General features: G+C 37.6%; 1 protein-coding gene across 1 annotated transcript; it reads left to right on the top strand.

The window, feature by feature from the left end:
• Positions 1–11,972: 11,972 nt before the first annotated feature.
• Positions 11,973–13,093, top strand: LOC112149561 (stromal cell-derived factor 2-like). Its single transcript, XM_036215053.1, has one exon. It carries the CDS (start codon positions 12,064–12,066, stop codon positions 12,742–12,744), a length of 681 nt encoding a protein of 226 aa, XP_036070946.1. The 5' UTR covers positions 11,973–12,063; the 3' UTR covers positions 12,745–13,093.
• Positions 13,094–14,174: the final 1,081 nt, after the last annotated feature.

Below are 14,174 nucleotides of genomic sequence, written 5' to 3'. Positions count from 1 at the left end.
TCTTGAATAAAGATATTTAAACTAGACTAAATACTTTGTTATATTTTGAGTTTTTGCAGTAAAGCTAAGGTAAGAATTAGAGATGGCAATCTCCCAGCTGTGTAGGCTTGTAGCAGCAACCACAACGACTTTGCTTCACTATAACTTTTGTATAAACTTCTCGAAGCATTTAGACAATTTAGGAAAAACAGAAAATCCTGCTACAGAGTGTGTGCAAACTGAACAAAGACAAAAAAAAAACACACACAAAAGGATTGGGGTAAAAGGAGACCCAAGAAGTCCAAACCTTGAAACTGAGTCTAGAGAAAGTCAACAGGGAGCACACAGAGAAAGGAAGCTTTAATTTATTTGATGATCAAGTGAGGGCTGGTACTGAAGACAAACGATCACACACAGCAGGGTTCACTGTAGATGTGCTTCAGGCTCTATAGCAAAGCTTGTTTGAAACAACTGACAATGTTTAACTCGGTGTGTGCGTGCATGCGCAGCAGCTGTGTGTGTAAGGACATATCAAATGGAGTAAAAGCAAGCTGCTGTGGTGAGGCTGGCTGTATCACAACTGAAAAGAGCAAATTATGACAGCAGCTTTTTAAGCAGCCGGAATTGAATTCTCTTGAGAGTTTCACCGTTTCCCACTTTTTTCTTTCTTTCATTCAAGACACAGAAAGCTCCTCCAGGAAATTCCCATGTTGCCTATAAGGAGGGATGATAAGAGAGCGTGAAAAAACGAAATGGAAATGAGTGTCCGAGCTAGTTTACAGGCACTGGGAGACACTTAGCTGCCTTCACACAGCCACAGATGTCTTATAGGAACAGTTGTCTGGTTTCTTTTGAAGTGCTGGTTCGGTTGTCCAAACTCCAGATGCACATCTTGAAATAGAAATAGTCAGCTCCTTTGCAGGGAAATCACTAATATAATGGGAGCTGAGGGTAAAAAAGAGGCAGGGATCTATGCATTGGGAGTCTTTAAAGTTCAGACTACCCAGAAATATTACTTCTACATTTCAATGTCTATAATAACTGGTGTTTAAACAGCCTTCGTTATGGTGAATATGTTTCTTGTGTAGCACTAAAGACAAAGATGTTCTCACCTCTAAAGAAGCTGTTTTTCACCAACTGGAAGAAACCATTGTTTCTCAGTTTACAAGCTTAGTGCATAATCACTCTTTTCCACTGATTTATATTAGATGAAAAATAACAGCACTCAGAGGACTGAGAGTGAGGAAGGGCAAAGGAAAACTACAAAATTAAAGTGTCTTTATGCTCAAAAATACTGCTGGTGTCCCATAGACTTAGTAGAAGTCCCATCCCAGTCTTCTCTGCAGGATATTGTCTGCAACTCTTCTGTACCGGGGCCAGACTTGCCAATAAAGGTAGAACTCTTCTATCTTTTAAATACATTGGAGGTCAAAGGCTTTTCAACAAGTACAAAGTGAGCCTGTCTGCCCCCAGTGTAAAAGTTCCTAAAAGACCCTCACTTGTTAGTGTTGCAGAGGCAGCAGACCCATCCCCTGGAGGCAGCCTGAGATCTGAGTACAAACCGCAGAGAAATGCTGGGCAGAGCTCCAGTGGAGGGTGGTGCACTGAGCCGTGCCTGTGAACAGACATGTGGCACGCACAGAATGGAGAGGAGGGATTCATTGTGTCCTGTCTATCTGAGGGGACTACACTGCATTTGTGGTTTTGCATTTGTAGACAAGATAAGCACATTAGAAATGTAAAACAACAGCTACTGGGGCAAGACAGGGTTTGAATGACAGAGTTTTCATTTTTAGCCCCAATTAAAGGGCAGCATGGAAGACTGTCTGTCTTATTCACTTTGTGATGGACAAAAAGGAGTATTTTGCTAACTAGAAACCCACAGACTTTGAACGGATGCTTGAGTGAATGGTTGACACTTGTCAAAAGGTGACTTCCCTCATTAAATAAAGAAAAACATTATTATTTTTTTTTAGAAAAGTAAAAGAAAATATTCTGTTTTCCATATTTCCCAGGAAGCATGTCAGTCCCTCCGCAAGATCCTTCACCCTGCCGCCTACCATGTAGCTACCACCGCTACATAGTTTTTTTTAACATCTTTTTTTTTTTTTAACTTCTTAAGACTTTAACTTCTAAAGACATCACATTTTTGGTTTTATTACCACAGTAGTTATTTTTTAACTGCTATTTCTCTGTCCGAAAAATAAAAAAAGGCATATCGAAGAACAGCTCAGGTCCTAAGTGGTTAAATCACGGAGCCAGCACTTAGCAGCTAGCAGCTGCTATGTAGCCATCTGTCTATCAGCAGCACAGGGAGCTTAACTTAAAAAAATTAACTTTTTTTCCTCTTTAAATAAATTTGTAGGATGTTGTTTGCATTAAGAAAAACCAATAGACACTTTCTGTCAATTTAATGCATTTTTACGAGTTATCTCAGCTTGACTAAACTGTTTTTGTTAGCCTACTGCTTGAACTGTTGACGTATTCTGCTGCGCTTCGCGGCAATGTTGTGATCCGTCCATGGCCTGCAGACTTCTGGAGGAGTATTTATCCAGTATAATAAGATCATAATAAGAATACATTAAATATCTAATAGGGATCAGGAGACGGCACCATTCGAGTCATCAATCAACTGATCGGTTCGGTTTTCCGACCATGTGATCAGATCAGGACATTCCTACAAATATAAACCAGAACTACTTTTTTTTTTTACTTCTATGTCCCTTTAGAAGCACCATATTTCTTCATAGAGTTATAGTTTCAACAAGTTACCGTATTTTCCGGACTATAAGTCGCGGTTTTTTTCATAGATTGAATGTCCCTGCGACTTATACTCCAGTGCGACTTATATACGAATTTTTAATGAGATGAGATATGGACCGTAAGTCTAGAGTGCCCTCTTATGGTGATCTATGCAATTACTTTATTTACTTTAGTTATTCAGACGTGACACAGAGGACGAAGAATTTAACAGATTTAGTGATATGGAGTGAGATTGCATGCAATTAATTACAGTAAAGATACAAAGTTGATGAGTTCTTGAGGCTATAGTTAAATAAAACTGTTATGTTATATAAATGCTACACCTTTTCGTTTTTTTCATGATTCTAATATGTGAATATGTGTTGACACATATTCAGGCTGTTTTCTATTCACTTATGAATGTTATAACTTACCTTCCAGGATGATGTAATATTGTTTTTTTCAACCAGTTTGTAAAATAAATTACTTGAAAAAAATGCGACTTATACTCCAGTGCGACTTATGTATGGTTTTTTCTTCTTCATTATGCATTTTTTGGCCCCTGCGACTTATACTCCGGTGCGACTTATAGTCCGAAAAATACGGTATTTTTTTAACCCTGTGTTAACAAGATAGTAAGTAGTGCAAACAACAAAAAAGTTGACAAGCATATTTAATTTAAGATCTAACATACTTTCACAACTTTTGTGCTAATATCACTGGGATTGAACATGTTTGCAAACAAATTTAATAATCTTGTAGCCTATTGTTTAATAGGAAACAAATATTTCCCAGTCTTTCTTATGCAAACGTGTTATTCTTCCTGTGCACACAAGTTGCTGAAAAAATAGTGCTTTTCTATATCATCAGGGCTTGTTCTAAATATGTTTCTGGCTTGGCCATGTTCACATTTTTATGTTTGTTTAAATTTAATGGAAAATTTTCTGCATTTTTAAAAGGACATGTTAAGGGTCAGCGTCTTCACTTTAAATCCCATCAGGCAGTCTTTGATGGTTTCAAAGTTTTGTCAAGGTAGGGATGAGGTTTTTTGCCCAGTAACTTTGCTGCCTTGCATTTTCTTTTAATGGCTGAACACACTCACATAACCACCGTTAAAATGGATGCATAGAAATTGAATTCACTTTTCAAAGGGTTTTCAAAAGGAGTCATTAGTGTCCCAGTCATAATTTGAAATGCTCAGATGTTTCTTTTAAGAAAGGGCTGAGCTGTTGACTGTCCTCAAAAGAAAAAGTCTGCTCTACAGCGTGGCAAAAAGTATTTGGCAGTAAGTTCTCCCACCAAGTTGTCCCACTTAAAAAGATGAAAGAAGTCCATTGGTACACTTCAACAGTGAGAGACAGAATGTTAGAGTCCAGGTAAACCCCTTTATATCATTTTAGTATTTTATAAAAATCATTTTTTCTTTAATGGTGCAGAAAGTAAGTATTTGGTCAATATAAGATCAGGGTTGATCAAATCGATTAATCAATTTGAATTGATTTAAACTTAACAGATCAATAATTGATTTATAAAAGATATACATCGATTTAGCACATAAAGCTATGATGCTAACATTTAATGGAATTTTCCACTGGACGGCTAATGATAAATGCCCTCCGGGAGACGCAGAACAATCTTAATGATCTGAACATTTTTGTTAGAGTTTCTCCTTTTGAGAAACCCTGTAACACTCTATGCTATTTACAATCTCATTATTTCACTAATACATTGTAAACTGCATCAGATTAATACAAATTTATTTAAAACATATAGTAGATTTTTAATGTATTTCTTAATAAATGTGTACAAATGTGTAAACTCAAAATTTGATTGAATTGAGTGGATTGCCTGAATCAAATCGATCCAGGCTCTGGTGAATTGAATCGAAACGTTTCTGGAGATCATTATTGATACCCAGCCCTAGTCAACATTCAATTGTCAAAACTTCCCATCAATTCTTTGTAATGTAACCCTGTTTGTCAGTGACAGAGGTCAAATGTATCCTGAAGGTCTTTATCTGGTTTGTACACATTGCAGCTGCTATTTTGGTCCATTCATCCATTCAGACCTTCTTAAGAGTTGTGATGCATTGGGGCTGTTTGGTAACACAGATTTCACCCCTGCAAACATAGCAAGTATACCAACAGTGCTATTGTAGTCCCGTCTGATCTCCCAATCCTCCTCTGGATCATACAGATGGTCTCTGTCAGAAGGGGAACCTTTGGAGCGCTGCAGGATTTGAGAATCCATGACATCATGTGTTACTAATGGTGACCTTTGTTACTGTGGTCCCATCTCTCTTTAGGTCACTGACCAGGTTCCCTCATGTAGTTCTGGAATGTTTTCTTACAGTTCTCAAGATCATTTGTTCCCCACAAGCTGATGGAGATCCAAGTCAAGGAAAACTGTCAGTAGCCTTATGTTTTTTTTCCATTATTTAATAATTGATCTCCTCCCACCAAGCTGCTTGCTCACTGTAGATTGGTTCATTGGAGTCTTGTTCAGGTGTGCAGTCTTGTCCTCAGTGTCCTCAGACAGCTCTTTGCTCACAGTCATGGTGGGGTGTTTGTCTTTTAGCTTATGAGGGTGGATAGATGTCTTTTATAACCAGTTCAAACTGGTTCCAAATATGCAAGTAATGGGTGGAGGATTAAATAAGTTCTTAAAGAAAAGCTTACTAGTTCTTGAATGTTTGTCCAGATAAATACTCATTTTCTAAACCATTTGTACAAATAAATTTCCTGCATTCTTTATTTTACATTCTTCACACCATTGAAGACTATATATGATGGAAATTAGAGACTTCTCTGGTCTGCTCCAGCGGGACAACTTGCAGAATATGTATCTGACAAAATATTTGTGTTCACATTTTTGTGTAATGAGCACCTTTCATCTTAAATACAAGCTTCTTCTGGGAAAAAGAAGGGAGACACTTGAACTTTCTTGATTTTTGCATAAGTAATGAAAAAGAAATACAAACTCAAAGACTGAACTTTAGACTAGGTTGCACTCATAATAACTCAGAATTAATTAGACTCCCCTTTAAAAACAAATGTTATTGAACATGTAATTCTCTTTAGAGGTGTAATCAATGTGCAACATTAGAAAATGCTAATTAGAGATAAATATTTTTGCAGATAAACAAAGTTGAACTTTGATATTTGATTGAGCCCAAACTTTCTGACAAATTCGCTGAAAGAGGGTATGTTCAAAAGTAAACTTAAAGGAACCGTTTGGCTTTTTGTATGTATTTTGATAGAAAAACACCACTGTAGATGTTGATTAATTTTAGTAATACAGGAAACACGTCAGCACAAAGATTAGAATACCAACTGACTGTTTCTGCTTCTTCCAGTTGTGTGTCACAGAGCGGTCAAGTTCACAGGTTCAAAGCCCATCAGAATTCCACCCATTTTAAACAAGCAACCATGCACAATTACACTTGTTCAGACTGTCAGCTCCCTGTTGAATTAGCTAACTGAGGTCTGGTGGAGCCACAATGCACCAGAACCAGTTAAAAATGTTTATGTCAGCCTTTGCTTCTAAATAGAATGCCCAGTCAGCAGTTAACACTGTGCTCATTTATGACAATCAGCAACATCACCACACTATCTGCTTAATATCAGATTAGAGCTTTCCCTTGAATCCTTGACTCACTCCTTTTAAAATGAGTTCATGTTCTGGAACCAGCAGGCAGTTCAAGTCCTTGTGGGATTTTTTGCAAGGCTTTACATTCAGACCGAACAGCTCTGAGATGCCTCTGAGGAGTTTTTTTCTGCTCAACTTTAGCATAATCTAATTTTTGACAATACAGATCCGGAGCCTCTGTATAATATTATCAACCTTGCTGTTATTGCAATATTATCAGCCCCTCGTGGTATTATTAGCATAAAGAGGAGCAAATAGGTGGAGGTGTTTGACAAAAACGAATCTGCTCCTGACTACTAAATGAGATGCTGATCTTTTAAGTAATATTAATTCGCTGTACTGTGATCCACCAAACCAATTTTTTTTTAAGTAAGACCAGGCTGATACTGGCAGAAAATGGGCTAAACCTCTGTTGTATAAAACTCCTCATCAAAATGAAACCATGAATTAAACAAGAACCCTTTCAGGTATACCTTAACCTTTCCTCTCTCCAATCCTCTCCCATCCATTTTCCCATCCTTCATTTTAATCACCTGCATTTCAAATAAGAGGGATCTTTCATTGGAGAAACAAAGGGGATGCCTTAAATAAAAAGACCATTTACAAGTCGGACTTGGAAGCGAGGCAGAGGCTGAGGCCTAGCTCTCTAATTTGTGATGAGAGGATGGAGCTGGCTCGTAGCACAATGACGTTGCAGCTCCATTGTTAGTGAAATGAACACCTGGCTGCCAGAGAAGTGCTTAAATCTCTGGTGTTTGTTCAGCCACACCTGAGGCGCACTACACAAAGACACACAAAGCAGAACATAACATTGCACACAGGATGAATACAAATACAACTGTGCCTGAAATGCGGGATTTTGCTGCAGTGGGAACACCAATTGAATTTACTTTGCGTATATTGTTTACACCTGTATTAGCAGTTATAATTACAGCAATATTTCATAGCGGAAAAGTAGCCTGCAAGGAGAAGTTGTCAATCTTGTGCTTAGAGTGGAAGAAGATACTCAGACTGTTGAAATCCTGTAATTAATCTATACTTTGAAAAGTTAATCAAAGTAAATGGACAGAGTTAAACAGATTACAAAGGAACAAGCAGTTGTTTTCTAGCTAAATAAATTAAATGTTCTATCTGGTATCTGTGCAAGACCTATAAGATATAACTTTGTCCTTGGACACCCCATTAATCTAGTTTTTGCTTATAAATGTGATTGAGTCAAAGCAAGTTTTTCAATTAAAAGAAAAATATCCTACTTCTTAAGAAATGTATTTTCTCAATTTGGACTTAAACTGCTGAGGAAACAACTATGAGTGAGCCAGGAGAGTTAACGTCAACATCCTTGGTGTCATGTTGGAGTAGGGCTGGGCGATATGGGAATTTTCATATTGCGATATCGCTTTTTTCATATATTGCAATAATGATATTAAAAACGATATAAATCAAATAACTATATTTGCCAAAGTAATCTTTATTGCAAACACCTTTAGGATTTTTACACCTTAACTCCCCCCCCCCCCCCGATTAAATCTTAGTTAGTTCAAATTAAACTTTCATTATTTTTTGTATTAACTATAGTATTGAAACTAACTGTGAGGAACATTTAAATATTTCTAATAAATATTGTACATATACATAATGTACACAATAGTTAAACCATAACGGTGGTATGTTTTCAATAGGCTATGCAACATTTCTGATTTATTTTAATCTGACTGCAGCACATAGAAGTTCATTTCAAATTAAAATTAAGTCTTAAAAACATTGTTCTAAAGCAGAAAATATATTAGTTATTTTTATATTATTTTCTAATTTCTTCTGAACAGAAGCTACAGGTACTGCTGTGCAGCAGAAGATAATAAAATGTAAACTTAATCTTAAAACAAACAGTTCTGATAATAAATTTAATCATCATTTCACTCAGTCATCTGACATGTGTACATGTTGGAGGATTGATCAAACACATAAGATCTCTTAATTTAGTGTCATGTCAGGAGTCGTTAAAAACAAGTTTATTTTACTATTATTAGATCACCTCATTAAGAAATGAGTATAAACGGCACAAATGTAACTAACAAATTCATTATTGATACACAATAAAACAACAAATTATTCTAATTTGAAGCTCTATACAAAAGCTTTTGGTTAATATTTTAACAAAACCCTCAAACTCTCAACTCCAGAACCACAATCGAGTCCCCGCCCCCCTGCACGCAGCTGTTATGAGCACGCACAGTCTCTCCTTCTCTCCTCTTTCCAGTAGTATAAACCTGCAGACCCGGAGACCGCCAACAATGCTCTCAGGACGGCATTTTCAGGACCGCATTTTCAGGACCGTGGTCTAAGGCCCCTGGCTTTTTAACACAGTGCCCCTACTGGCTGGAGGACTAACAACGTTCTCAGGACGTTTTCAAGATGTGTTTTTTTAAGACAGCGCCTTCCCTCCGCTGGGTGCCGTTTATCGTTTTTTTAAATGTATTTATTTATTTTTTTATTAAATAAATGTTACTAATGGTGAGAATTGGGTATGTTTTATTCACCCTTAACTTTGATTATGACTGAATATTTCCAATGTTTTTCTTACTTTTATCTAACCACTGATAGAGAGTTGAGTCTGATATTTTCTAAGCTCCTGATACTTGTCAGAAGTTGAGAATATTGGGATCTGAAGACAGAGAGCCTGGAATGACTGTGTAAAATTGCTACTGTGGCGCTTAAAGGGTTAATATAAATTTGTCTTTACAATTTGTCTTATTCTGTAGCACAAATTTAACACATTCTCCATGAGAAACGCATGTATTTCAAAATAAAATATACAAACATTAAAAAATGCCAGAAAATCAAATAAAAACCAAACCCAAAACAGATATTAAACAGTATCTGCTGAGGTTGTAGAATAACTTTCATTAGGAGTTGCATTAAACAGAATAATGTACATTCATGATGCATTAATTTAACTAGAGCTGTCAGGCGATTAAATTTTTTAATCGCGATTAATCACATTTTGTCCCGAGTTAACTCGCGATTAATCGCAAAATAATGTGGCCTTTTTTAAGGAAAAAAATGTAGAATTTAACAGTTTAACAATTTAACAGTTCTACATTAATTATGAAAACAAGAATGAAAAAATTAATCGTTTTCATCAGAAATACTTTATTTTGTAACATTGTATTGAGATAAACTTTCTTAACAACAAAAGGCTGTAACATAAAATGCCTAACTAAAGCCCAAGTGCAAGTGAAGGGCATTTTAAATTCAAAACTTCAATCAACATTCAGTAAAATAAAATAAAAAAACTTCAAAAATAAAATTTCCATAACACTTTCATGTTCATTTTTTGTCAGGACCAAATCTTTTCCTCCTCTCCTGAACTCCAGTAATAAATGAAATAGAGATTTATCATTTCCAATTAACTTTTGTTTTTTAAGACATTAAAGACTGAGAAAAGCGGGATACACTGTGGATAGTTTGACAGTCTGTTACTGCCGCCGCGTTCTCTGGCTGCAGCTCGATGCAGCGACGTGTCCAGCGGAGCTCACGCCATGAATATTCCAGCAGACAGAGAGCTATGCTGGGGTTGGATCACGCTTAAACCTCCAGAACATTTAAAACGTCCCCCGGTGCGCTTGCTGTTCGGAACGTCGGGGGTCTGCAGCTCTCGGGACTCGGCGCCGGACTCGAGCCGGTACCACCAGACATGGTACTGGACGCGAACCGGAGCCGGGTTAGAGTGCAGGAGCTCTCCAGGTCCTAGCACCGGCCGGTTTTAGCTCGCAGCTCGGTGGTTGGAGACCCGCCCTTGATCTAGTGAGAGCAGCCGGTGAGTTAAAGGGGGGACGCGCCGTATGGAAAGGCACGTATGAGAAAAATCCGCGATTAATGCGTCAAAAAAATTGTCGGCGTCAAGCACATGTTAGATTAACGCGATTTTAATGCGACAAATCTGACAGCCCTACATTAAACTAAAAAATGGTTATACTTGTAACTTCCTAAAAGCTGTTTTCTGTACAATAAATCACAGCTGTTAATATTTCAATTTTTTTTTTTTAAATTAAACATTATAAGGTTGAAAAAACGTTCTAGTTGGAGAGTATCTCTTATTTTTTTCAATTTTATACCAATCTTCCTGTCAAATTCCTCTACTTTACTAAAAGAAATATTTTCCTCTTAGTAATGTTTTGTAAAATTTTACCTTTTATTTAAGTCTTGGATAATGAATTTTAACCTTTAAACCTTTAATAAACTTGGTGGTTGGAGATACCTTGTAGAACAAAATGGGCAGTAGTCATTGCTGCAGCATTCAACCCACTTTCATCTAAAGATTTCCTCTTTTGAATTGTTGTATCCATCTGGAAATAAAGATATACAAGTCAAATGTACAATTGTGAACCTGCAGTATAAAAGTAATTTACTTCTGAACAATACAGCATAAATACCTAATATTGTTATAAGAAGTAATATTTTTGGACAATAGTAATGAATCAAGTTTGTATATTACACTGCAAAATAGTAAAATACATATCAAGTCATATGTGGCTTTGCTGAGTAAACATTTTGTTTTCCCCTGTTTTGTCATATATGCACATCATATTTGGATTATAATGAGGCAATATTAATGAATTAAATTAATTTAATTTAATTAATTTCTGTTTTGTCATTTTGTCATCATTTGGGGCGTCCGTGCACCCCTCTTAGTCTGGGCTCCTAGAAACGGCCGCCCCGTAAGAAAAAGAAGAAGGGCGGCTCTTCCCGGGGTTTCTCCAGTGTTCATTTAAAACAAAAGTTTATCGCAATAAACTCATTTCACTATCGAAAAAAAGTAATATTGCAATAACGATAATTATCGTTTTATCGGCCAGCCCTATGTTGGAGAGAAATAAACTGTGTGCTCACACAAAAACGTTTTCAGACAATACATGATTGGAGAGCTGCATCCCATAATGCAGCAATGTTATTATACATTTTCACCTTAACAACTGTGCCATCACCAACTATAATGCAGACTCTGTTGTCGTTCACCGTCCTGCCAGGGATCGCCACAGTGAATCAGCTTTCACTGATTTGCACAGGTTTAGCAGAGAGTTTTATGCCGGATGCCCTTCCTGACACAATCCTGTATTTTCAAGGGAGACCCAGTTAGGAGCACAAAGGGTCTTATCTAATAACATACACTGGATTTTAGCTGACTGCCCGATGTGGTAGGTGAACCCAGGTCCTACACCCAGCCAACACTAATGATACTGCGGACTTTAATACAAAAAAAACAACATTTCCAATATATCTTAAAAAAAGTAAAAAAAAAAGTAGGGCTGTAACGAGTATCAGGGTGCTCGGGTATTCGCGATCTGCTCCCAAAATTTCGAGTACGGATACTCGCGACGATCAAGATCGCTGATTCGCGATCTTTATAAATGTAGTAAATTGTAGCAAAAGATGATCAAAATATCATCTGGGGACGATTTTTGCTCTGAAATGCAGATTAATGTCGGATTTTAAGTTTACGAACTAAAACAAAGCCGAAAGAGTCGCGGTACTGCCAACGGAAGTAAACACATTTTCGAGACGGCGAAGCTTCCGGTTTTCAAAGTAAAACTAGCGAGAGCTTTTCTCTGTTCAGAAACTGAGACTGAAGTTCCCCTCACAGATGTAAATCAGGGAAAGGACTCGTCGGCTGCTTAGGTTTAAGCTGTAAATACAATGGGTCACATAAATTGTGGTACTATTTCACGCTTTTTATCAACATTATTCGTAGTATTATCTTGTATTTGTCGGTTCTCGCTCGGTACCGAACTGAGTTTTGTTACATGCGGGTCTGTTATAAAACTATTGAATGTAAAGCACAATGTGAGACTACACTCTCACGACGTTTGCTACGGCTCAGGTAGCGGGCAGCAGTCTGTCACCGGGGTCACTGCGGTTGAGGACAGTAACAGTTACTGGAGTATTCGTGGGACCAGAGACGCCATGTGTCATCGGGGTACACCTGTAAAGTGTGGGCAAGCTATACGTCTCACGCACGTCAACACAGGACGCAACCTGCACAGCCACTACTTCTCTTCCCCGCTGTCCTCTAACCAGGAGGTGAGTGCGTTCGGGGAGGAAGGAGAAGGGGACCACCTCGATGAGTGGACGGTTCACTGTTCAGGATCTGTGTGGAAGCGCGAGGAGGCCATCCGCCTCCGTCACAAAGCCACCGACGTTCTGCTGTCGGTCACGGGGGAGCAGTACGGCCGGCCCATCCACGGTCAGATGGAGGTCCATGGCATGTCGAGCCCCAGTCAGCACAGCCTGTGGAAGGCCATGGAGGGAATCTTCATGAAGCCCAGCGAAATGCCAGCAGGCGGCCAAGACTACAGTCACACTCACACAGAGTTTTGATCCTTTCCTCCTCCTGTCTCTTTTTGGTTTCACCTCTGCCCAGTTATGTGTGATTAAGTCCATCACAAACAGCCAGCGGTCCACCTCAAACTTGAAAGTGAGCCACTTTCCTGTTGGAAAGTGCTCAAACTACAGCATAAAATGCCTTAAAATACCCAAAAAGTCATATTTAAATCTTTTTTATGACTGTTTTTGACCTTTAATCTCCTTTTTCAGGCTTCTTTTATTGTAAATGTAGAAGGGAGGGCTTGTTTACACATCAGGAAATTCACCAGGGAAGTCATTTTGTACAAAGAGACATTAAAATGTGACATTTGTGCCTTCTTAAAAAAAAAAAAAAAAAAAAGAAGTTCCCATCACAGACATAACTTCTGAAAAAATGAATTAGCTTTAGCATCGGAGCTTTAGCTCCAGTGTTGACATTCTTTTGGTCATGATAACTCTTCAACATTTGACGTAATTAATGAAACTCCAGTTTATTCTAAAGAAACAGCCTCGCGCTGCTGAAAGGTTGATGTAATCGTGAATCAGCTGATTCTGCTGCGAAAATAAGACTTTTTTCATAGGAGCTCTGCAGCAATATGTGATGCTAAGAATGTAAAATATTGAAGAAGTTTAAGATAAAAAACTGTGTAGAACATTTTCAGGTTTTGTTGTTAAATGCCCAAAACAAGAGATTTTTATCCTTTTTATGTTGTTTTACTGCTGAACCAGAAGATTAAAAAACAAAAAAACTTTAAAATAACAAAAAAAATGTATTTTTATCTAAATCTTTGTGTTTTTTAATCAGTTTAGTTGATTCTGATCTTCTGTTCTAAATAAAGGTATAAATGATGATTAAAAACAAATAATTTCAATTTTCATCCATCTAGTAAATAGACATACACATCGCAATAAACATTATAATAAAAAGTAGGAATCGTGGTTCAACTCGTGAATCGTTGCTCTTGATACGTGAATCGAATCGGATCGCCACCTAAGTGATGATCCACAGCCCCAAAAAAGTGCTTTTTGGGCATATTTTGGCATCAACTGAAAAAAGCAGTTCAAGAAATTTTTGCACAAAGACAAAAGGCCAGAGTTGAAAAAGTATTTCAAGTAGTATGTTTGCTTAAAAACCGAAGAAACTGCATTTGTGGTACGTCATACCTACAGGATATATCAGTATCCAATCACAAAATATCACTAATATTTCACATTTGCTGGACTTTGCAAGGCTTTGCAATAAGGCTTTTGGCCTTGCAAATATTTGCAAATGCTTGCAAAGATGTTTGCACAAGTTTACAATGCTTTGAACAGCTTTGCAAAATTTTGCAAGGCTTTGCAAAGCTTTGCAAGGCTTTGCAGGGCTTTGCACAGCTTTGCATGGCTTTGCAAGGATTTGCAGGGCCTTGGGATGCTTTGCAATGCGTTGCTATGTTTTGCAAAGT

Source organism: Oryzias melastigma, linkage group LG13 (genome assembly GCF_002922805.2).
Source record: "Oryzias melastigma strain HK-1 linkage group LG13, ASM292280v2, whole genome shotgun sequence".
In the NCBI taxonomy this organism is placed as follows: Eukaryota; Metazoa; Chordata; class Actinopteri; order Beloniformes; family Adrianichthyidae; genus Oryzias; species Oryzias melastigma.
Note: the sequence above shows the minus strand (reverse complement) of the source record. Positions and strands in the feature narration are given on the sequence as shown.